Source organism: Lynx rufus, unplaced genomic scaffold, assembly GCF_022079265.1.
Source record: "Lynx rufus isolate CCGP_SWC_20201006 ecotype Redwood Valley unplaced genomic scaffold, mLynRuf1.p SCAF_7, whole genome shotgun sequence".
Lineage (NCBI taxonomy): Eukaryota > Metazoa > Chordata > Mammalia > Carnivora > Felidae > Lynx > Lynx rufus.
The window spans coordinates 4,990,729-5,014,950 of NW_025814889.1; the positions used below are offsets into that span (position 1 = coordinate 4,990,729).

The following is a 24,222-nucleotide window of genomic DNA, read 5'->3' on the forward strand; positions in this document are numbered from 1 at the left end:
GGTATGAACTACTAGTTTCTAAACCCTCAGCTCTCTTACTAGTCAGTATTCCTTCTAGAGTATACAGCTTCTAGAAAGACAAGGCCTTCTTCCCCTTTCCTAAACTGTATGTATGGCTACCTTAAAAAACAATAAACTCTCGGGCACCTGGCAGGCTCAGTCAGTAGAACGTGGGGCTCTTGATCTCGGGGTTGTGAGATCGAACCCCACACTGGGTGTAGAATGCTTTATCAAGAGGCTGGAGAAGACCTGTTCAATACCACTCAGGAGCAGGGTATTTTCCCACAAACTAAATATGGGGAAGTATCAAGAAAATGTAAATACTAGTTTCAGAGTGCACATTTTAACATTATGATCAGTAAATATTCTGGAAAACCACAGAAACCTGGTAAGAGATAGATTTTTTTTTTTTTTAAACGTTTATTTAGTTTTGACAGCGCACAAGCGGGGTAGGGGCAGAGAGAGAGAGGGGGCCATAGGATCCAAAGCAGGCTCTACGCTGACAGCAGTCCTGATGCGGGGCTCAAACTCATCCGACTGAGCCTCCGAGGTGCCCCCAAGAAATGGATTCTTAAGTCACATGATGGCAAATGTCCTGAGGATTAGCTACTGGACTCTGATCTACAAATTCCAAACACAGATTCAGAGTCTGTGGTAGGGGCTAAAATCAAACATTCAACCATTCTGCACAGGGCACCTGGGTGGCTCAAGTCGGTTAAGCATCTGACTTCAGCTCAGGTCACAATCTCACGGTTTGTGGTTTCGAGCCCCACGTCGGGCTCTGTGCTGACAGCTCAGAGCCTGGAGTCTGCTTCAGATTCTGTGTCTCCCTCTCTCTCTGCCCCTCCCCTGCTTGTGATGTCTCTCTCTCTCAAAAATAAACATTAAAAAAAAAAAATTAAAATGTTTTGCAAAGGCAGTTTACTGAAATTACTTAAAAATAAAATCTTTAAAAAAATAAAAAATAAGGGGCACCTGAGTGGCTCAGTAGGTTAAGCGTCTCACTTCAGCTCAGGTCATGATCTCGCACTTTGTGAGTTCAAGCCCCGCGTCAGGCTCTGTGCTGACAGCTCGGAGCCTGGAGCCTGCTTCGGATTCTGGGTCTCCCTCGCTCTCTGCCCCTCCCCCACTGGCACTCTCTCCTGCGCACTCTTTCAAAAATAAACGTTAAAAATTTTTTTAAATAAATAAACAATAAAAGCAATAAAGTCCCATTGAACAGTGTACTATTTTGATATTTTGAGTATTATTTTCCCCAAGACTATCGTCAAAACAAACAAAACTAAAAATTAAAATGGTCTTGAGGTTATTAATGACAGCTGACTACACTTAACATTTTAAAATTGTACTTATGGGGTGCCTGGGTGGCTCAGTCGATTAAGCAGCCGATTCTTGATTTCGGCTCAGGTCAGGATCTCACAGTTCGTGAGTTTGAGCCCCACATCAGGCTCTGCGCTGACAGTGCAGAGCCTTCTGACGATTCTCTCTGTCCCTCCCCCTCTTGGGCACTCTCCCTCGCTCTCTTTCCCCCTCTTAAAATGAATAAATAAAACTTATAAAAAAAATAAACTAATGGGACAGGGGCACCTGGCTGGCTCAGTCGGTAGAACATGCAACCCTTGATCTTAGGGCCGCACACTTGAGCCCCACGTTGGGTGTGGAGCTTACTTACAAAGAATGAATAAATTTTTAAAAATCATAAAATTAAAAAACGGGACAATGCACATACAGTAAAAGTTAAGGCTGAAAAGAAATACCCTGTGACCACATCAGCACCACACTTCTGTTTCGTTGTCAGGGGTGAAAATAAGATAGCCAATATAAGACAGTCCAATCTGCAGCCGCTTCTCTGACGATGCCTTCGTTCCCTGATCACACTAAAACTGTGCCCTCCCCCACCTCCCTTCATCTTTCTGCACAGCATTACCACCAACGGGTACACTTGCCTTATTTATTTATAGCCTGTCTCCCAATGTAAGCTCAATAACAAAGTATTTTTTATTTTCCCCTTCTGTTGAACCTTCCCTGCCCGAAACCTAGAAGGGCACCTGGCACGTTAAGAAGTGCTCCCCACTCAATTCACACAATGTCTGATGAGAGCAAATGTAAGAGAGGACAACTTGTTCACGTACTGGATATACAATATGTAAGAAAAAATGTTCAACCATAACTTAAGCGGGTTAGAAAAAAATCCTTTTCCAAAATACTCAGTTTCCAGAATACCGTTTGAATATCATTTCAAAGACTGTAAATACTGTTTTACTTTCTTTCACTTTCACACTGAGGTTTCTTTCCAAAAATTACACTTATATCAAGACTTTTAAAATACAAAAAGCTACAATATCCAGAACAGTTTTAAGACAATAAATACAAGCTTTGCAATTACCTAACAGGTATAAAATTTGATCATAAAGAATTAGAAGAATATTGTTAAAGTGTCCATACTACCCAAAGCAATCTACAAATTCAATGAAATCCCTACCAAAAATTCAGCAGCATTTTTCACAGAACTAGCATAATACTAAAATCTGTACAAAACTACAAAAGACCCTGAACAGCCAAAGCAATCTTAAGACAGACAAAGCTAGATTTCAAGATTTACAACAAAACTCTAATAATCAAACAGTACAGTACTGGCACAAAAAGAGAAAAAGAGATCAGTGGAACAGGACAGTGAGCACAGAAATAAAGCCACACCTTTATGAAGAACGAATCTATGTCAATAGATGCAAGAATATCCAGTGGGGGGAAGACAGTCTAGTCTCTTCAACAAATGGTGTTGGGAAAACGGGACCGCAACACGCAGAAGAATGAACCTGGACCAGTTTCTTACACCACGCACAAACATAAACTCAAAATGGATTAAAGATCTAAACGTGAGACGGGAATCCATAAAACTCCTAGAAGAAAACATAGGCAGTAATTTCTTACTGACATTAGCCATAGCAACAGTTTTCTACATGTTGGACTTCACCAAAATAAAAAAGCTTTGGGGCGCCTGGGTGGCGCAGTCGGTTAAGCGTCCGACTTCAGCCAGGTCACGATCTCGCGGTCCGGGAGTTCGAGCCCCGCGTCGGGCTCTGGGCTGATGGCTCAGAGCCTGGAGCCTGTTTCCGATTCTGTGTCTCCCTCTCTCTCTGCCCCTCCCCCGTTCATGCTCTGTCTCTCTGTCCCAAAAATGAATAAACGTTGAAAAAAAAAAAAAAATTAAAAAAAAAAAAAAAAAAAAAAGCTTTCGCCCAGCCAAAGAAACCATCAATGAAACAAAAAGGCAACCTACTGAATGGGAGAAAATATTTGCAAATGATATACCTGATAAGGGGCTAATACCCAAAATACATAAAGAACTTACACAACTCAACACCGAAAAAACCAAAAAAAAACAAAAAAAACAAACTTCTGATAAAAAATGGGCACAAGACCTGAATAGATCTTTTCCCATAAAGGACCTACAGATGGCAAACAAACACGAGAAAAGATGCCCAACGTCAGTAATCATCAGGGACACGCAGATCAAAACTGCAATGAGATCTTGCCATTTGCAACAACATGGACGGACCTAGAGAGTCTGATGCTATGTGAAGTCAGAGAAAGACAAATACCGGATGAGCTCCCTCATATGTGGAATATAAAAAACAAAATAAATAAACTGACAAAAAAGCAGAAACGGACCCACAAATACAGAAAACTGATGGCTGTCGGGGTGGAGGGGATGGGAGGCTGGGCCAAGTGTGTGAAGGCGACTGGGAGGTACAGGCTTGCGGCTGTGGAACGTACATGTCACAGCGATGAAAGACACGACCCAGGGAAGAGTCACTGGTGCTGTACGAGCACCGTGCGGTGACAGGCGGTGGCTGCACTTGCGGTGGGCGCAGCACAGACCTGCTGAATCACTATGCTGCGCGCCTACGACAACGATGTGTGACAACTATACTTCCATTAAAAAAGAATCTGAGGGGCGCCTGGGTGGCGCCATTAAAAAAGAATCTGAATTCTTCAATAGGATTTTTGACAAAGAGAGAGTAGCCGAAACAACACTCCTAAAGTAGAGGACACCACAGAGAATCCTCACGGTGGGCGTACGTGCCCTCACTCCACACCCCTAGCTGGGTCCCACAGCAGACACGTCCCCTGCAGACAGCCACGGCCCTGAGAGCCCCTCAGCGCTGCAATGGTAAAGGTGATCTGCTGTCAAAGGTGCTCTATAGAGGGGCGCCTGGGTGGCCCAGCCCATCAAGGGTCCAACTCGATTTCGGCTCAGGGCGTGATCCCAGGGTCCTGGGATGGAGCCCCGCGTCAGGCTCCACGCTGCGGCAGAGCCCGCGTGAGGTTCTCTCTCTCCCTGTCCCTCTCTAAAAAATTTTTAAAGATAAATTTAAAAAAAAAAAAAAAAAAGAAAAGAAAAAGAAGGTACTCTACATAAATAGATGGCTCGCTGCAGTTAAGAGTGAAAATAAAGATTTAAGTGAAGACAGAAGACTTTGCCAGACACATTTCAAAGCCGTTCATGAAAACTTCTCCAAACATTTCTGAATACGTACGTTCAACATTACTTCAGAAATCAAAGATACACCTGTCATGTCACTGTTTGATTAACATAATGCTTGACCAATCAACAGGTATTTACTAGAACCTTAAGGTTTTACTTGATATCATCAACTATCACAAGAACAGTGTACACGGCTCCTAAAAAGCCAACGTAAACTCAGGTGACATTAACAGTAACACACTCTAGAAAAGAAACAGTCTCAGGGACACTGAGCGAACAGACGACACCTGGAGTACTTTGTCTAGTCTGGCTGCCACACAATTACAGGCTAATCTTGACAAATCAGAATTTCCACAGAAAAGTGGCAAAGAGTGGCATATTATATGAGAAAAAACTGGGATGGAAACTAGCAATGTTTAGCGTTAAAAAAAAAAAAAGGACTACAGAGTATATGATACTTGTTAAAATTTCTTTTAAAAATCTGTATTTTTGGGCGCCTGGGTGGCGCAGTCGGTTAAGCGTCCGACTTCAGCCAGGTCACGATCTCGCGGTCCGCGAGTTCGAGCCCCGCGTCAGGCTCTGGGCTGATGGCTCAGAGCCTGGAGCCTGTTTCCGATTCTGTGTCTCCCTCTCTCTCTGCCCCTCCCCCGTTCATGCTCTGTCTCTCTCTGTCCCAAAAATAAATAAACGTTGAAAAAAAAATTAAAAAAAAAAAATCTGTATTTTTATACTATATAGAATATACATTGAGAGTGCAGGGTCCTAGATAGAGTCAGACAAATCTGGCCTCACACCAGTTCTATCAGTCATGAGCTCTACTTCAAGCTTTTCTTTCACACCTGTGTACCTGTAAAAGATAGTTTTCCCATCTGTAAAATAAAGACAACAGCACCCACATCTCACAGGGTGACAGCAAAGGGCTATAGAAAGTTAGACAACACCTCTGAGGTACTTGGTACGCGCATGCCTGTACATAATGTCCAAACACGTTAGCTATTAAAATGATAAATTGTTCTTTTTCATCTTTCTACTGAACTTCCCCACTTCTACAACTTTCCTCATCCCATTCATTGTGCCCAGGATTTTCTTCTTAAATGTCTATTTTTGAGAGAGAGCAAGCGGGCACTGGCGGGGGAGGGGCGGGGGGCAGACAGAGGATCTGAGGCAGGTTCTGTGCTGACAGAGAGCCCGATGCAGGGCTCGAACTCAGGAACAATGACATCATGACCTGAGCGAAAGTCGGACACTTACCTGACTGAGCCACCCAGGCCCCCCTGCCGAGTATTTTCCTGCCTGCCATTTTGACTCCAAGATCCTACTCATTAATAGAAAGCCAGTTGCTGTTAAGGTAGAGATCTGGTAAAAATTCATAAAACTGTACACTAAAACAGGTATATTCTACTGTACGTAAATTATACCTCAATAAATCCAACCACAAAAACAGATACATAAACATATTTGCTTATTTTTGGAAAAAGAAACAGGAGAACGATAAACCAGAGGGGCACCCGAGGGGCGCAGTCAGTTAAGTGGCTGACTCCTGGTTTTGGCTCAAGTCGTGATCTCAGGGTCATGAGTTCGAGGGCCTCGTTGGACTCTGCACTGACAGCACGGATTCTCTCTCCCTCTCTCTCTGACCGTCCCCTGCTCATACTCATGTTCACATTCGCTCTCTCTTCTCTCTCTCAAAAAAAAAAAAAAAGAATGGGGCATCTGGGTGGCTCAGTGAGTTGAGCATCTGAGTCTTGGTTTCAGCTCGGGTCATGAGGTCATAGTTCAAGCCTCACATGGCACTCTGCACTGACAGCACAGACACTGCTTGGGATTCTCGCCACTCTCTCTCTATCCACCTACCCCCTCACAATAAATAAACTTCAAAAGAAAGAAAAAAAGAAAAAACAAAAACAAAAATGACCATCAAGGTAGAAGGACTGGAGTAGAACAGAAGACTCTAAAATACATCTTCTGAATTTTGACTTTCGAGGCATATAAATTTTTACATATTTGAAAAAATCAAATCAGAAAGAGAAAAACAGAACTGCCAGAAGGTAAGTCCTTCAATCTGTGTTCAATAAAGGAGGTAACTAAAGCAATTAACATATGCAAGAGCTCAAAGAGAGAATAAAAATTTAGAATACAAACTTTAAGATACTCTTCAAACTGCTGAACTCTTACTTCTATGAAAACATGTTATTTAGATAAAACTGTCATTTAGAATAATTTCTAACCCATGATTACGCCACTAATTCAGCTTTATTTTTATTTGTGTTTAATTAAAGTTTGTTTATTTTTGAGAGAGAGAGAGAGAGAGAGAGAGAGAGAGAGAGAGAGACACAGAGAGAGTGTGTTGAGTGGGGGAGAGGCAGAGAAAGAGGGAGACACAGAATCTGAAGCAGGCTCCAGGCTCTGAGCTGTCAGCACAGAGCCTGACGCGGGGTTGAACTCAAGAACCGCGAGATCATGACCTGAGCCGAAGTCGGACGCTTAACCAACTGAGCTACCCAGGCACCCCAACTTCAAAGACAGAATATCTTTCTTAGGAAAGTGTTTGCTATTTAAGAGAGGCAGGAATAGAAAATGGTAACAGGTTATCTATCTTTCGCTGAGCCAAGAGACGAAATAATTTTGGGCAAAGAATTAAATCTACTCCATACTCACCAGAAATTCCTAAAAAAAAGAGATTTCAGAGGACGGCAACGGCACCAATTAGAAGATTAGTTTCGCCAGAACAAAGTTCTTTTCTTTCTCAGCAGTTTGGACAGTAAGGCGAAGGTGGTCAGCTTAGCACTGTGATTAAGTTCACAGGCTCTAGATTCCTCTAGAGTTTCCTTCCTAATCCTGCTGCTTACCTGCTTGACCTCAGGTCTGAGTTCCCTCATCTAGAAGATTCTTCCAAATAAGAAAAGGAACGTGAAGTGTTTAGCACAGAGCCCAGCGCACAGGAAACACTCAGAAAAACACCAGCTCTTCCGAACTACTCCTACGAAACAAGCACTGGGAACCTACACAGGCCACAAGCTCCATGGGACGCACAGTCACTTCAACTCTCTCTGAGCTTCCAAAGGCAGGGTTTTTCAACGTCCTCTTCGCTGATGATCCAGCAACTGCCCCAAACAGTGTGTGGCACTTAACGCACATCCAGCAAACACTACTGACTGGACGAGTGAGTGGATGGGTGTCAGAACAGGGGACGTTACATTTGATCTCTAAGATTCCCTTCTATTGTAAAATCTCATTATTCTGAGCAAATAAAATAAAATTACTTACTAGATGCCAGGGCTTCTGCTTCGGTGGAAGGAACCTTGTAGATTTTTCCTCCCTTATAGACAAAGCTCCCTTCAGTCACTTTGAAATCCAGATAGCGGGTGACCTCTGTATAAAGCAGCATCTTCACCAGCTGACCTAGAAAAGTCCCACAATTCCAACCGTAACTTAAATCTTACTGCCTCCAAAAACTAGCAGGAATAAAAGTACATTTATTGTTGGCTTGTACTGATGGCCTCCTAGTTTTTTCTTAACATTGTCCAATAACTCCTGCCCAAAAAAGTCTCCAATGCCACATTCCACATGGAACAATCAGAATGCATACCTGTTGCTTAGCATATTTAGAACTATCTTTTTTAGGGGCGCCTGGGTGGCGCAGTCGGTTAAGCGTCCGACTTCAGCCAGGTCACGATCTCGCGGTCCGTGAGTTCGAGCCCCGCGTCGGGCTCTGGGCTGATGGCTCAGAGCCTGGAGCCTGTTTCCGATTCTGTGTCTCCCTCTCTCTCTGCCCCTCCCCCGTTCATGCTCTGTCTCTCTCTGTCCCAAAAATAAATAAACGTTGAAAAAAAAAAAAAATTTAGAACTATCTTTTTTAATGTTACAACTTCAAGATTAATAACTTTATCAACTTGCTTTTGTAAAATCTGTATTAATAATTATTAGAGGTACGTATGAAGTTTAGAATTAGAGTACTACTGCAAATAGGTCTGAGTTTCCTTAAATTCTTATTATGTTTTAAAGAGAGGCAACTAATAGGGAAAATTTTTCAAGAATTTGTGCCATTCAGTTTGTATTATTCAATTTGTATAAGATAAACATTAGTTTCAGATAAAGAATAAACCAGGCATACAATTTGAAATATTACCTGTCTATAAACAAAAGAAATTTAGGTATACTAAAAACAGCAAACTTCTTTGAGAAACCAAATTATTTTAAAGCTTATTCGAAAGGATAAAAACACTAGGACAATCAAAAGAATTTTTTTTGAAAACAAAAAACAAAGTTTCAGCTTTATGCAGCAAATATTAAATTGTACAGTTATATTAATTAACCCACAAATTAGAGGGGAAAAAAGAGACCCATATATAAAAATGTAATATATTATAAAAGTTCAAATAAAAGGGGAAAAGATAAATGGTATTGAGGGACAAATAAATAACCATTTGAAAGATTTTTTTAAATGTTTATTTGTTTTTGAGAGACAGAGAGAGAGAGCGAGCAAGCGAGCATGAGCAGGGGAGGGGCAGAGAGAGAGGGAGACACAGAATCCGAAGCAGGCTCCAGGCTCCGAGCCGTCAGCACAGAGCCCGACGCAGGGCTCGAACTCACAGACTGTGAGATCATGACTTGAGCCGAAGTCAGACGCTTAACCAACTGAGTGACCCAGGGCCCCCTGAATAATCATTTAAAAAAATAAATCTCAGAGCAACTGGGTGGCTCAGTCGGTTGAGCGTCCGACTTCGGCTCAGGTCATGATCTCACCATCTGTGAGTTCAAGCCCTACGTCTGGCTCTGTGCTGACGGCTCGGAGCCTGGAGCCTGCTTCGGATTCTGTGTCTCCCTCTCTCTCTCACTGCCCCTCCCCCGCTCATGATCTCTGTCAAAAATAAACATTAAAAAAATTTTTTTTAATAAAAATAAAAAAATAAATCTCAATCTCTAGATCTCAAACAGGATAACAGAAAGGGCGCCTGGCTGGCTCAGTTAGCAGAGCATGAGACTTTTGATCTCAGGGTCACAAATTTGAGCCCCACATTGGGTGTAGAGATTACTGAATAATAAAAAAAGTAAAGAGGCTTAATCTCAAACAGGATAACAGGTAAATTAACTTATAAAATAGGTGAATTTACTTACACAGTGAAAAAATAAAACTATAAAACCAGTGATAGCAAATATCAGTATTTGTTAACCTTGGGGTAAAGAGAAAAATTTTAAACATACCCTTCCAAATCAAAAAGAATAAAAAGAAGATCAACCTATATAACTACATGAAAATTAAAAGCTTGTGTATGAAAGAAAACTATAACACAATTACATATAAAGCCAATCACAAACCAGAAAAGATATCTTCAACATTCATTAAAAGAGTATTTATTCAATAGCGTTTATAAAGAGCTCTTTCATATCAATAAGGAAATATTTTAAAACCTCAAAAGAAAAATATACAAAGCATAAGGCTGGCCAATTCACTAAAGACTATGAAAGCCGGGGGTCCTGGGTGGCTCAGCCTAAGGTTAAGCTTCAGACTCCTGATTTTGGCTCAGGTCACGATCTCATGATTTGTGGGATCGAGCCCCATGTCGGGTTCCACACTGACAGCACGGAACCTGCTTGGGATATTCTCTCCCTCTCTCTCTCTGCCCTGCCCCGTGATGTGCATGCATGTGTGCACTCTCTCTTTCAAAAATAAACTTTAAAAAATATATATATATAAGCCAATAAACATCTAGAAATCATTTTACTCTCAGATACTTTTTAAAAATCCATTATTTTGCCTTTTGGTATGACAAAGTGACAAAAATTAAAATGAGTTAATATTTACTACTGATAAAGGTACTAGGAAAGGTGCAGCCTCACAGTCTTCTGGTGAGAGTCACAGTGGGCAATAGAAAATCAAAGCCTTAAGAAGTTACTGCCTTGATCCCCACACTTCTAGGGCTGTATAGTGAGGTTCAACACACACACACAGCCTGGCAAGTCATATACCAAAATATTCACCATAATTCTAGATGGTGAGATTCTGGTTATATAAATTTTACTTCCTTTCTGCTTATCTGTGTTTTCTAATTTTAATAAAATGATTTCATTACTTACGTAATTTGAAAAGTGCTTATAATTTACTTCAAAAGAATTTCAAAAAGGTAACTTTAAATTTCAGAGAAAATTCAAAGATCTTTCCATTAAAAGAAACTATAGGGGCACCTGGCTGGCTCAGTCGATAGAGTGACTTTTTTTTTTTAAACACTTACTCATTTTTGAGAGACAGAGTGTGAGCAGGGGAGGGGCAGAGAGAGGGAGACAGAATCCGAAGCAGGCTCCAGGCTCTGAGCTGTCAGCACAGAGCCCCATGTGGGGCTCGAACCCACAAGCTGCCAGATCATGACCGGAGCCCAAGTCGGATGCTTAACTGACTCAGCCACCCAGGTGTTCCTGAATGTGTGACTCTTGATCTTAGGGTTGTGGGTTCAAGCCCCATGCTGGGAGTAGAGATTACTTGGGCGGTGGGGGGGGGGGGGGGGGGGGAGACTTAAAAAGAATGAAAGCAAAGAACTGTAGAATATAAATTGAAAACCAAAAAAAATAAAACACCAAAAAAGGGAAAGGGTGGCTCAGACTTTTATACATGGGCCGTAGACTTCACACCAACAACTTGGTTTTTTGATGTCATTTCAGAAAAAGGCACTAATACCATAGCAATTTTGCCCTTCTAATTAAAAATGAGAAAATATGTGGAGAAAAAAGTTTTAAAAGCCTCCAAACTAGAAAAAACCCTGTTTCTGAAGGCCCAGTTATCTAAGACCATCACCAAAGCCCCTTAAGAAGAGTCTGTGCCACATCCTAAGTTTGCGCCTCCAGAACCAACTACAAAGGAGTCACCCTCCCCCTCCATTTTTATGGACTCCAGATGCCTCTAATGGACCATATTATACTCACCAAACTGTTGCCATTCAACGAAATCTATTTTTCACATACCTGGAATAATACTCTCTGTCAAGAGTTAGTTTCTACTTTTAAACCAGATTCAATGGCATAAATTTCAGTTAGAATTCTTTACCATTGGCCATAAGGAACTTAGGAATTAAGTCAACATTCCAGTCTCTTCCTCTCCCCATTGACGCTGGTGGTGCTCCTGGTATTTTAAATCTCTTGTATAACTAAAACCAAAACAAAAATTACCCATAATGTAATAAAATTTTCATTATGCTATGCAACTATTCAATGTAACAAGGGCATGTCATTTTTTATCAAATAAAATTTTCAGAGAAGTTCCAATACACACCTAATTAAATATATTACTAAACTAAGGAATGATAAATATTACAGGGGTAGTATTTCTTACTAGCAGGAAAGTAATAATACAAAACAACTTGTCAATGACACATAGCTCTGTAGATATACCCCTTATTTGTGGAAATCTTTTTTTAAATGTTTATTTATTTTTGAGAGAGTGCATGCACGAGCAGGGGAGGGGCAGAGAGAGAGAGGATCTGAAGCAGGCTGAGCTCGAACTCACAAACCATGAGACTGAGTCACCCAGGTGCTCCTGTAGCAATCACTTAAACTCATTCTCTCCTGAATAAAAGGCTAACAAAAGGCTTACATTTTCTTTACTGTTTATTTTTGAGAGAGCGCACGCATACGCGCACACAAGTAGGGGAGGGGCAGAGAGAGGGCTAACGTGGGGCTCAAACCCACAAACCGTGAGATCATGACCTGAGCTGAAGTCGGATGCTCAACTGGTGCCACCCAGGTGCCCGAAAAGGCTTATTTTTGCTTCTGTAGTGATGTAAGGAGTTAAAACTAAATTCTGGATTCTTCAAATCAAACAAGACAAAGTTAGTTCCAGTTAATTTATAATGTATATAAGTGAGTTGAGTAGGAGAGCTAGATAAAAAGCAGCTTTCAAGGGCGCCTGGGTGGCTCAGTCAATTAAGCATCCAACTTCCGGTTAGGTCATGATCTCGCAGTTCGTGAGTTCTAGCCCCGCACTGGGCTCTGTGCAAATAGCTCGGAGCCTGGAGCCTGCTTGGGATTCTGTGTCTCCCTCTCTCTCTGCCCCTCCCCTGTTCGCACTCCCTCTCTCTCAAAAATAAACGAAAGAAAAGAAAAGAAAAGAAAAGAAAAGAAAAGAAAAGAAAAGAAAAGAAAAGAAAAGAAAAGAAAAGAAAAGAAAAGAAAAGAAAAAAGAAAAGAAAAGAAAGAAGCTTTCAGTCTAAAATTTGGGAATATTCATTTGAACTCATGGGTTTTATTGTTAATGTGGAAGTGAATAGACAAAGTTGGTATATATTTACTCATAAAAATCCCCAAGTCCTTGAGTATATTCACTGGGGGAGAAAAAAGGCAGCTTGCTCACCTTATTGAAGATTAATAAACGTACTAAGTGTAGAAGGAATGGTGCCAACGTATCACTCTACGGATTATTCTCAATGGAGAGATGTGGTGGCCGTCACCTTAACTAGGGTCAAACTTAGCATCATGAACAGAGGGGAAATCTAGACATTATGTGCCTCTGATATGATGCAATATGAGGTACACAGCAATGCTTTCTTATTATCAACTAGCTTGAACTTTTCAAAAGGGAAAACAAGTGAGATTTTTGTAGATTAAGAGAATAAAGAGAAACCACACCAAAGGCAATGTTTAAACTGGTTCAAAAAAAAAGAGGGGTGGGAGGATGCCTGGGTGGTGCAGTCAGTTAAGAGTCCGACTTCGGCTCAAGTCATGGTCTCATGGTTCTTGAGTTTGAGCCCCGAGTCGGGCTCTGTACACACAGTGCAGAGCTTGCTTTGAATTCTCGGTCTCCCTCTCTCTGCCTCTCCCTGACTCATTCACACACACGTGCTCTCTCTCAAAAATAAACATTTAAAAAAAACAAAACAACAAACAAAAACCACCACCATACACAATATAAGACATTCTTAGCATCAGTGGGCAATTTGAGTATGATCTGGATGTTACGGTTAATTTTCTTAAACATGATAACGAATGATACCATGATTACATAGGAGAATGTTATTCTTAGCCAGTGAATGCTGAAAGATTCAGGTCGAGTATCATGATGTCTATTACTTCTAAGGACTCAACCCAGTAACAAAAAAAGACAAAGCAAATATTGAAAAATGTCAGCCGCTAAATCCAGATGGAAGGTTGATCCATTGTTATTATTCTTTCAACTTTTCTGTAGGCCTGAATACAGAAAAATTTTTTGATAAAAATATGAAGTCTATTTTATCAGTCATTATTTAAAGTAATTGGTGATGTCTATAGATCTCCTATAAAATACAGTACAGCTCATATCCATGCGTGTGGATGTTGGAACAAACCTCACAGAGAAAAAGTTAGTAAAACACTTTTTGTGTGTGCTTTAAATATTTAAATATTATTTGTTTTATCACTAGAAGAAGCAAAAATAGAAGAGTTGATTAAAACACATAGGTACAAATTAAAAAAACAATAATGAAATGAATATCCATTTTTAAAACACTCAGATTAAGAAATAAAACACTACACGGTGATCAAGGGCCCTTGTGGGCACCTCCACACTACATCACTCTGCCTTTCCTCACCCTTGAGGCATCTGCTCTCACGATTTTTTTTTTTTTTTTAGTAAAACACACTTTGGAAATGCTTCCTGTGCCCATGCTCTAGAAAAGTAGGAAGCAGGGCAGTAGAGCAAAAGGGACTACACCTTTGGAGTCATATAACCTAGGTTCCCAGCCCTTCTCTGGGGTTGTAACAACACAGACTATTTTGTCACCTGAAAACTGAGGATAAAAATACCTCTTCAAGTAACTAGGAGAATACATAAAACCAAGTGGAAAACACTGGCACTGTGCTTGGCATATATCAGATATCCATCAGGAGTCTATACCTTTAGCTTCAAGAGGTAACGGGTAACTGCTCCAAGGTGGCAGGAAAGGTCACAACTTAAATTTCTACAAGCCCTAAACTAGCAGCCCCTTTTGAAAAAATAGGTTACAGATAATCTATTTAATAAAACAAAATTAAACCTATCTATAAGGAGTGAAATTGAGATTCACAAGTCAAAGATTCGAAGAATGAAAGGCACAAGTAACTTAATACTTACATCTTCCAGAGGTGTTATAGATGCACTCTCTCCTCCATAATATGGGTTTCTATCCATGTGAAGAACTTTCTTTCCGTTCACTGACATTATACCTGACAGGATGCATTCCTACAGGAAAAGCATAAGTATCTTCAAAAGAAGTAAAGCATTACAGCACGTTTTGAACATTACTTTTTTTTTAAAGCCCCTCATTAAACATTCTTTTAGTAATTAATACTTAGTATGTACGATATATGACTTAAGGACAAAGCCCAAAGCGACCAGGGTTCCAAGAGTGGTCTGTGGACCCCCGTGGGCCTCAAGGTTAGAACTATTTTCATAACACTAAGACATTATTCACTATTTGTCCACTGCGCTAGCATTAGCACCAATGGTCCAAACCAACGGCAGACAGAACGAATTAGGACAGTAGCCCCACTCTGCACTACTCGTTATATTCGCCACCACCAGGTATTCAGTTTTAAAAAAAGGCTGGCTTACTCAAACATGTCCTTGATGAAGCATTAAAATTACCTTTGTTGGGAAAAAAAAATTACCTGTTAAGTATACACCCTTGAATGCCCACCATTTTATTTTAATACTGTGTGACAAAATGGGAAGTCCACATAAGGTAACTCTGGCTCAAGGAAAACCATTTGTGCAACTGATGTGTATGCTGAACTAACCACTTCTTTGTTCATGGGTCATCTTTTTTTTTAATTTATTTTGACACAGTGCCCGTACAAGTTGGGGAGAGGCAGAGAGAGACAAGAGAGAATCCCAAGCAGGCTCCAGACCATCAGTGCAGAGCCCAACACGGGGCTCAATCTCACGAACCATGAGGTCATGACCTGGGCGGAGATGAAGAGCTGGATGCTGAACAGACTGAGCCACACGGGCACCCCTCATGGATCATCATTCTTATTTGAAAGAACAACTGACCAATAAACTATTACTCAGACCTAGATATATGTCAGATGTGGTTTCAGATTTCATACTACAACAAATATTTTAAAAAAACCAAAAACCTGCCACTAATATTTTGGTATAAATCAAAGAATATCCACAACCATGTGGAAGGCTATTAGAATACTTGTCCCTTGGGGCGCCTGGGTGGCGCAGTCGGTTAAGCGTCCGACTTCAGCCAGGTCACGATCTCGCGGTCCGTGAGTTCGAGCCCCGCGTCGGGCTCTGGGCTGATGGCTCAGAGCCTGGAGCCTGCTTCCGATTCTGTGTCTCCCTCTCTCTCTGCCCCTCCCCCGTTCATGCTCTGTCTCTCTCTGTCCCAAAAATAAATAAAAACGTTGAAAAAAAAAATTAAAAAAAAAAAAAAAAAAGAACACTTGTCCCTGTTCCCACTGCACATCTGTTATGAGGCTTGATTTTCTTCAGATACTTCAGCTGGTATCTGACAAAAGTCTGAACACCAAAGCAGGTGAAAATTCAGCTTTCAAGCCAGACATTAAAACTAGACATTCTGCACATTAAAAAGATGTGCAGAAAATGTAAAACAGTAATACTCTTCTCACAATGTTTTTGTTTTGGAAGATACAGTTATACTTCATAAAACTTATTCATGTTAACACGTAATGCGTTTATCATTACTATCTTTAAGTGAATTAATACAAATTTTTTAAATTTCTCAGTGTTGATTTCTAATGATAAATATTGATAAACATAACCAATATAAACAAAACTCTTCAGGGTCCTTAATTTTTCAGTGTAAAAAGATCCCAAAGTCAAAGAGTTTGAGAACCAGAGCCCTAAAGGAAGCATCCAGAACAAGCACTAGTAAGTGGCAACAAATAGAGAATTATAAACGACTACTCTCAAGAAAAAGGTAAATGAAACATGAATATACTAAGATACACCATATCAAGACGGAGGGGGAAAAGGAAAAAATTAAAGAAGAATATGATTAATGAATTAATGAGAAGAAACCCAGAGATGGGATACACATTCACTCAAAACCTGTAGCATGGTTTTGGTGATCAGGGCTTTACCTTTTTTTTTTTTTTTTTTTTAATTTTTTTTTTCAACGTTTATTTTTGGGACAGAGAGAGACAGAGCATGAACGGGGGAGGGGCAGAGAGAGAGGGAGACACAGAATCGGAAACTGGCTCCAGCCATCAGCCCAGAGCCTGACGTGGGGCTCGAACTCATGGACCGCGAGATCGTGACCTGGCTGAAGTCGGAAGCTTAACCGACTGCGCCACCCAGGCGCCCCAGGGCTTTATCTTTTAAAAAGAAAAAGGAAATTCCATGTATCATCACAAATCCTGGGGCTTTTCAAAATTACCCCAAACACCCTACATAGCAGAGAACAATCTCACTCCCCTAGAAGTCTGACTCTGATACCTTATTTTAAAAATTCTTAAGTATTTCAAATTTTATTCCATAATATATCTATTCATTTTAGTATTTTTGAAAGGTTTTAAGTTCTTATCAGGTTCAAATTTCACTTTACGAGGGTGTATCATTTCTTATTTAGATCAAGAACCAAAACACTATGAGTGCTCCCTCCAGAAGGCCACTTCATGCCCTGTTCTGTTCACAACCACACCCCCCACCCCTCCTCATGATTTCTAAGAGCAAAGATTTGTTCTGCTGGTTTTTAAACTCAGAATAAATGGAATCATGCAGTATACCTTTTTTTTGTATATATACCTTTTATCCAACATTATGTTTACAAGATTCACCCATGTTTTGTGTGTTCTTGAAATTCACTTATTCTCACTGCCACAGAGCAGAGTCCCCAAGGTACAAGAGCCAAGTCCAGCCTGCACGCGGTTTTCATAAAGATTTACTGGGAAACACACATTCCGATTCATTTACATAGTGTCCACGGCAGGTTTCATGGTCCCACAGTAGAACCGTGGTTGTGACAGAGACTGCATAGCCGGCATAACCTAAAAGATTCACTATCTGGACCTTTACAGAAGGTCTAACCCTGCAAGCAGTGGATGGATCTCAGTGTGTGCTTCCCATGTAGCATCACCCGCGAAGGGCTGAGAAACGTCAATTCTAAGCAGGTTCTCAGACTTCACTTTGCATCCACATCACTTGGAGGGCTTGTTAAAACAGACTGTGGGGCTTCCATCCCCAGAACTGGGTTGGGGCTTTCTCACCAGGCTGAGAGACCACTAATGAGGCTGGTCCAGGACCAGTTTCAAGAACGGTTATGAAAGCACCGCCGCTCCAAACTCTAACAAAGGTGAGAATCAACTGGGGATCACGCTAGGCAGGGGTGCCTGGCTGGTAGAGCATGAACTCTAGGTCACGGGGTCACTGAGTTCGAGCCCCACGCCGGGCTTAGAGCCTACTTCGACAAAACAAAACCGAGGATCGTGCTGGCCTGCAGGTGTTGCTTCGGCATATCCAGCGTGAGGCCTAGCCTTCTGCACTTCTAGCAAGCCCTCAGGTGTTGCAGAAGCAGTTGGTCCAAGGACCACGGTTTGGGTAACAGAGCTGTAGAGACTTTAGTTGACGGGCATCTGGACGGTTCCAGTTTTTGACCATTACAAATATTCTCAACGTGCTTTTATTATGTATTTGTTGGATACATATCAAGGAAAGCACAATTGTGTTCAACTTCAGGAGATACTCCCAAACAGCTTTCCAAAGTGATTGTACTAACGTACACTTTTGTCAGCAGTGTGTGAAAGTTGCTGTTGTTTCAAATCCTTGCCCAACACACTTGTGTCTTTTTAATTTTAGCCCTTCTACTTAGGATGTGGTTTAATTTGCATTTCCTGACAACTAATGAGGTTGGGCACTTTTTTATAGTTTAACTGATAATTAGTATCTTCTTTTGATAAGTACCTACTCAAATGATTTGCCCTTTTTAAAAACGGGCTTCTTCTTACTGCTATATAAAAGCTCCTTTCATATTCTGGATAAAAGTGCTTTATTAGTTATATACATTGCAAACATCTTCTTCCATTCTGTGGCTTGCCTTTTCAGTTTCTTTTTTTTTTTTTTTTTTTATTTTTTTTTTCAACGTTTATTTATTTTTGGGACAGAGAGAGACAGAGCATGAACAGGGGAGGGGCAGAGAGAGAGGGAGACACAGAATCGGAAACAGGCTCCAGGCTCTGAGCCATCAGCCCAGAGCCCGACGCGGGGCTCGAACTCAAGGACCGCGAGATCGTGACCTGGCTGAAGTCGGACGCTTAACCGACTGCGCCACCCAGGCGCCCCAACCTTTTCAGTTTCTTAACGACGTCTTGATAAACAGAACTGAAGACATTTTCCATCCCTAATATTACCAAAAGCAACTCACTTGTTCAAAACACAAAATCCAAAGCAGCACTAACATAGACGGCTCAACATAATACATGAAAGTAAAATAAAACTTACTATCTCAAAAACAGGTTAGGGCACAGATAGAGGAAGACTAAACAGTCCTATTTCCAGCCAACAAAGGCAGACTTCAGAGTTCAACTTTTGGGAGCAAAAACACAGCAAGCAAATCTGCATGTTGCATGTCTTCTATATATAACTTCTCATGCTCCCCTGCAAATAAGCATGATCCACTCACTGGACCATGGCTCTAAAGCAAGCACTAAAGGTGGAGGCCTAAAATAAAGGCTCAATAATTTGAAGATTCACTAAAGTCCAAAGAGCTGATAATAACTACCTTTAAAGGCATCGCGTGTTACAGTTGCTACAGGAAAAACAAAACTACAACAAAAAACACCAAACAGAAAGTAAACGCACACAAAAATGATTAGGAAAACAGGTACCTAAAAACCGATACTAAAGAAAAGTCCCTTTTGAAGCCCACTTACCTAGAAATATGAAGAAAATGTTAACTTGAACATTTCTGAATCCACTAATCTCAATGATATATGCTTTACAGCAATAACAAAAAAAACACTGTTTTCAGCAGAATGTTCCTTTAAATGTCTGTCCCTTAAATGCATCTCATTAAATGCTGTCAGAAGATAATTTTTCTTGAAATTGGCTCTAATTATATGTTTCCTGCTCAAAATCCTCTCCCACTGCTTAAAAAGATAAAGTTCAAATTTCTTAGCCTAGTACATTCAACCTTTTTACCAACAGGCCTTCTTTCCAACCTTATTTCCCAATCTGCCTCTTCATACCTTCTGTTTGAGGCAAAATAAACTTCCTATTCCTTCCATACATCCTGTTCTTACTACCAACCTATCCTGCTCACTCTGCCTAGAAAATCATTCCTCCTGCTCAAAGCCTACCAATATTTTAAAAAGTCAGCTTACATACTTCCTTCTTTATGAAGGTTTTCCTGATTCCCCTGTCTGAATTCCCACGTGTAGCTCTATTACAGCTCTTAGTACTTTCTCATAGCAACTCCTACAGTTACCGTCCTCTATGAGAAGCTATTTGTTTATAGAAAGTGCGTTTACCTCTTTATTGCCTGTAACTGATCACAACAGTCACAGTTTAAATAACTGAAATCGGGGAAGACATTACTCCATTAAGAGTCTTCAGGGCGCCTGGGTGGCTCAGTCAGGTAAGCCTCCGACTTCAGCTCAGGTCATGACCTCACAGTTCGTGGGTTTGAGCCCTGCATTGGGCTCTGTGCTGACAGCTCGGAGCCTGGAGCCTGCATTGGATTCTGGGTCTCCCTCTCTCTCTCTCTGCCCCTCCCCCGCTTATGCTCTGTCTCTCTCTCTTCCAAAAATAAATAAACATTAAAAAAAAATCTTAAAAAAAAAAAAGGGTCTTTAATCAGGTACAAGGAGAAGGAAGATAGAGGTAAATGTCGATTATCATCTATGTGAGCCAATATTTACCTAGTGGTTTTTCAAACCAAGTATCTCACTACTACCTCTAGATGCTGAAATGCATCTGATTTTATTTCTGTTCTATTGGGCCAGTATGCTTGAAATGGATTTAAAATACAGACTGCAAAACATTTATACCTTCCAAAAATAAGACATTTGTACATATTGGCCCAATGATTGCTACTGCAGTGAATAGAAAGTCCTTTGTGAACAAAACTCTAACAGAGCAATGGCAAAGATTTTCAAAGAGCAAATCTGAGAAGCAATTTAAGATGTTTAAATCAGATATAAAAACTCCTCTTTTAAGTCACAAAATTTTAATAAAGAAAAAAGGAGAAATTACATCTGGGATGTAAAATAATTTCTAAATATAGAATACTGAGAATACTGGTTAAGTATCACTAGAGTACGTTTCTATTCATGACCCTCTACCAGAATTATTATGTAGAACAAAACAACATAAATACCTCCTCGAGGCACCAACAGCTGTGGAACTAGTTACCCTTTTATATACTATTTTTAAGAAAATTCAAGAATTCACTGCCAAACCCAAAGTCAATTAGAAGCAGCATCTTAGGTGGTCAGATGAGGTCTACACACGCTGCCATCAAAGAAAAGTAAAGGTCACCTTAACAGCAAAGTAAGGGAGGAGGAAGCAAACGAAAAGCAGACTGAAGCACTCACTCACTCACAAAGGCAAGCGGTCTGCGACTATTTAGTAAGGAGGGCCAAAGCTTACCAGGTGTCTCAGCAGCTTCATCATGTCACGGCATGACACAGTGCTTAATCCTCAGGGTGTGACATCTTAGTTATCAAGTAAATTATGTTCCTTAGTTTGGTAAACAAGTTGTGATGTCATTTGGAGCAGCTTTTATCAGAAAGTTGTGGTTCTTTCTTTAAAGGGAGAATCAATCCTCAATTCCTCAGAAAATTCAATTATATGGAATATTCCCTTTCTCCTAGACACAGAATGATTTTGTTCTAAGGTATACATTTTGTGTCTTATTTATTAAAGTTACCAGCAACATCTGTGGATCACTATGACCTTCACTTTAGAAGGAACAACTGACACAAAACAGTGCCAACACTAGGCAACAAACTCCGGCACTTTCTTTAAAAGTAACAAGTTCACAGCACTAAAAGTACTTGACACACTGCCCTCCTGCGATATGTGGTACCCATAGTTGATTCCGTATGCCTGTTTGCAGGTTCTTAAGCCTCAGGTACTAAATATTTAGAAGCCAAAAATTAAGAAAATTAAGTGGTATGTTCACTCCAAATACTCGGCCAAGCGTGATTTCAGGGTTTTTAACTTTGGTGGTCTCATCTCACTTTGAGCAGTCCTGGTGTCACTAGAAAAAAGGATACAAGATTTACCATGGTCAAATCATCCTGCCACCGCCGCTCCCATCAACGAGCGTGGATGCTCTGAATGGAGAGAATTCTCAAAGAACATCTGAGAAAACAATGTAAGAAGGCTCACAGGGATTAAAGCTATCACAGCTGTAAAGTGAGGGCAGAAATTGGTCTGATTTCTAGTTAGGCATGAATCTACCACTCATCAAAAAGACCACAATCGACCCAAATGAATGTTTAAATTTTTTTAATGTTTATTTATTTTTGAGAGAGAGAGACAGGGAGACACAAAATCCGAAGCAGGCTCCAGGCTCCGAAATGTCAGCACAGAGCCCGATGCGGGGCTCGTACTCACAAACCGCGAGATCGTGACCTGAGCCCAAGTCGGCCGCTCAACCGACTGAGCCACCCAGGCGCCCCAACCCAAATAAATACTTAAAATGCATCATCTCCACTGGGTCGTTATCCAGTACGACTGTGCTATCTCTGACACAAACTGCTGCTTCCAAACCAGGCATGTAGAAACCTGCAAGATGGATTTGCACTCGTTCGTCCACGTCCAACGGACCTAATCAAGAGCAAATCTGAAAGAGCAGCAATAACCGCAGGAAAACAGAACGGGCTCTTACAACATGCCGGCAGCAACGGTCCCCATCCCCATGGGCAAAATCCTCCACACACCACAGAACTCAGCTTGGAATCCCAATCAGACACTTTAAAAACATTCACAGAAGAAAAACAGCCGCACAGCTTGGACACTTTAAAATCAGACACTTTAAAAATATTAATTGAAGGAAAAAAAAAAGGAAAAAAAAATATTAATTGAAGAAACATTAACAGCAGGTGGGCCTGTTCATTTAGGCATCCTACAGTTGGCCAACTCACCACCTGGAAAGAAATTCAACCGAATCCCGCACGTTCAAAACAACCCGGTAGTTTCCTAGGTCAGTGGCCTCAGCTATTTGGTGCTGCTTCTCAGCCAGTCACACGTGGGTCTCGACCGGCCAGTAGTAGAGAACGTGGCCTCTATAGCCATCAATCCATCACCAATCCATTTCTTAGGGGAAAGCCCCGAGAAGCGACAATGGAGGCAGGGAACAGACCGAACAAAAGGAAAAGGTGGCAAAGGTCAGCTGAGAAAGCATTCGATAGACAAGTTTTGAGCAAACTCATTTCCAACTCTACAGATGCTCAAAAAGTGAGCTGCGAGGGTGGTGAGAAGGAAGGCATAATGCCTCTCATCTGAAATGGGCGCGGAGATAAAAGGCTAATTTTTCTCCCCAAACCTAAGTTAACCGAACTGTATCCAGCACAAAACAGCGACTGTCCAAGGACCTGTCACAAAATCTTCTGCCTAGCTCTGGCAGGCAAAGACGGATGAGTAGTAGCGGCTGAAGTCTAAGTAGGAAACGCAAGAGTGGCCTCCGCCCTCCCCCACTCTGCCTGGTGCTTTTCCGTTTCCAATCGGGAGAGGCCAGCAACCCATAAAGGAGGTGGACGAGTACCGATCCCCAATCGGGCTTCCCCCCCGCCGAGCAAAGCGGAAAAACTGTCCTTTTCCAGCTGGACTGGGTTTTCCATCTCCGGTCTCTCGATTCACGTTTAGGGCCGCGAGCCCGAGCAGCTGGGCACTGCCGCAGGCCCGGACTCGTGGGGACGCACCCGTCGCCACCCGCCCCAACGCCCTGCAGAGCAAGGCCCCCAACGACGACCAAAGACCGTGTGCACAAGGACAGCGTGCGAGACGCAGGCCCCGCTGGGAGGCCGGCCCGGGCAGAAGGCGGCGCGGCCGGGCGGGGTGGGCCCGGGCCTCGTGCGGCCGCGCGGGCGGCAGGGAGGGGTGGGGAGAGGGGGCGCGGGGCCCGCCGCCCGGAACTCACCGTCAGGCCGGTGCCCAGCACGATCACGTCGTACTCCTCATTCATGGCGGGGGAGGACGAGCACCGAAGCCCAGGAAGGGAGAAAGCGCAAGGACTCGAGGGGCCCGGGGCTACTCGACCACCCTGAAGCGACAGGGGGAGCGCTCAGACCGGTCTCGGGGCCCGACAAAAACGGGCAGCCAGGGCTAGAGGCGAAACGGAGCTGGAGAGGAGGGACGCCGGGCGCCACCTCAGACGGGAAGAGAAGAGCGGGGCAGGGAGGGGAGGGAAGACGGGGAAGGGAAGGGAAGGCGGGCGGCGACTGGGGCCTCCGCAGCCGGGGCGGGGCTTAGGGAAGGCGCTCGGAGGGCCGTCGATCACAGCCTTCCCGCCCTCTCATTGGCTGCATTCCGTCGCCCGACCAACTTTCTTCCTCTCTCACGTCTCGCGAGAAGAGGGCGGGCTGTGCCTTTAGCGGTTCCGGTCTTCCGCCCGGCCCGCTGCCACCGTGGTTGGGGGCGGAGGGGGCGGAGGGGGTCCCCGCGCCTGGGCCCTTGAGGTCGTACGGCTGGGAGCGTGCCGGCGGTCGGAGAGCGGCGGTCCGGTTCGTTGCTCCCGCAGTGGTGTGGGAGCCGAGGCGCGCCCAGGGCCCCGAGACCTCCCGCCGCCCTTGGACTTTGAGCCTGAGTCGGCCAC

The 24,222-nt window shown here is 42.4% G+C and overlaps 1 protein-coding gene across 1 annotated transcript in view; it reads right to left on the reverse strand.

Moving 5' to 3' along the window:
* GDI2 (GDP dissociation inhibitor 2) overlaps positions 1-23,822 on the reverse strand; it is a 34,948-nt gene extending 11,126 nt beyond the window's left edge. Inside the window, exons 1-4 of the mRNA XM_047066633.1 lie at positions 23,548-23,822; positions 14,565-14,672; positions 11,529-11,628; positions 7,757-7,891 (exon numbers count right to left, since the gene is read on the reverse strand). Coding sequence (XP_046922589.1) covers positions 7,757-7,891; positions 11,529-11,628; positions 14,565-14,672; positions 23,548-23,592 — 388 coding nt within the window. The 5' untranslated portion in view covers positions 23,593-23,822. The remainder of the gene's footprint in view (positions 1-7,756; positions 7,892-11,528; positions 11,629-14,564; positions 14,673-23,547) is intronic.
* Positions 23,823-24,222: the final 400 nt, after the last annotated feature.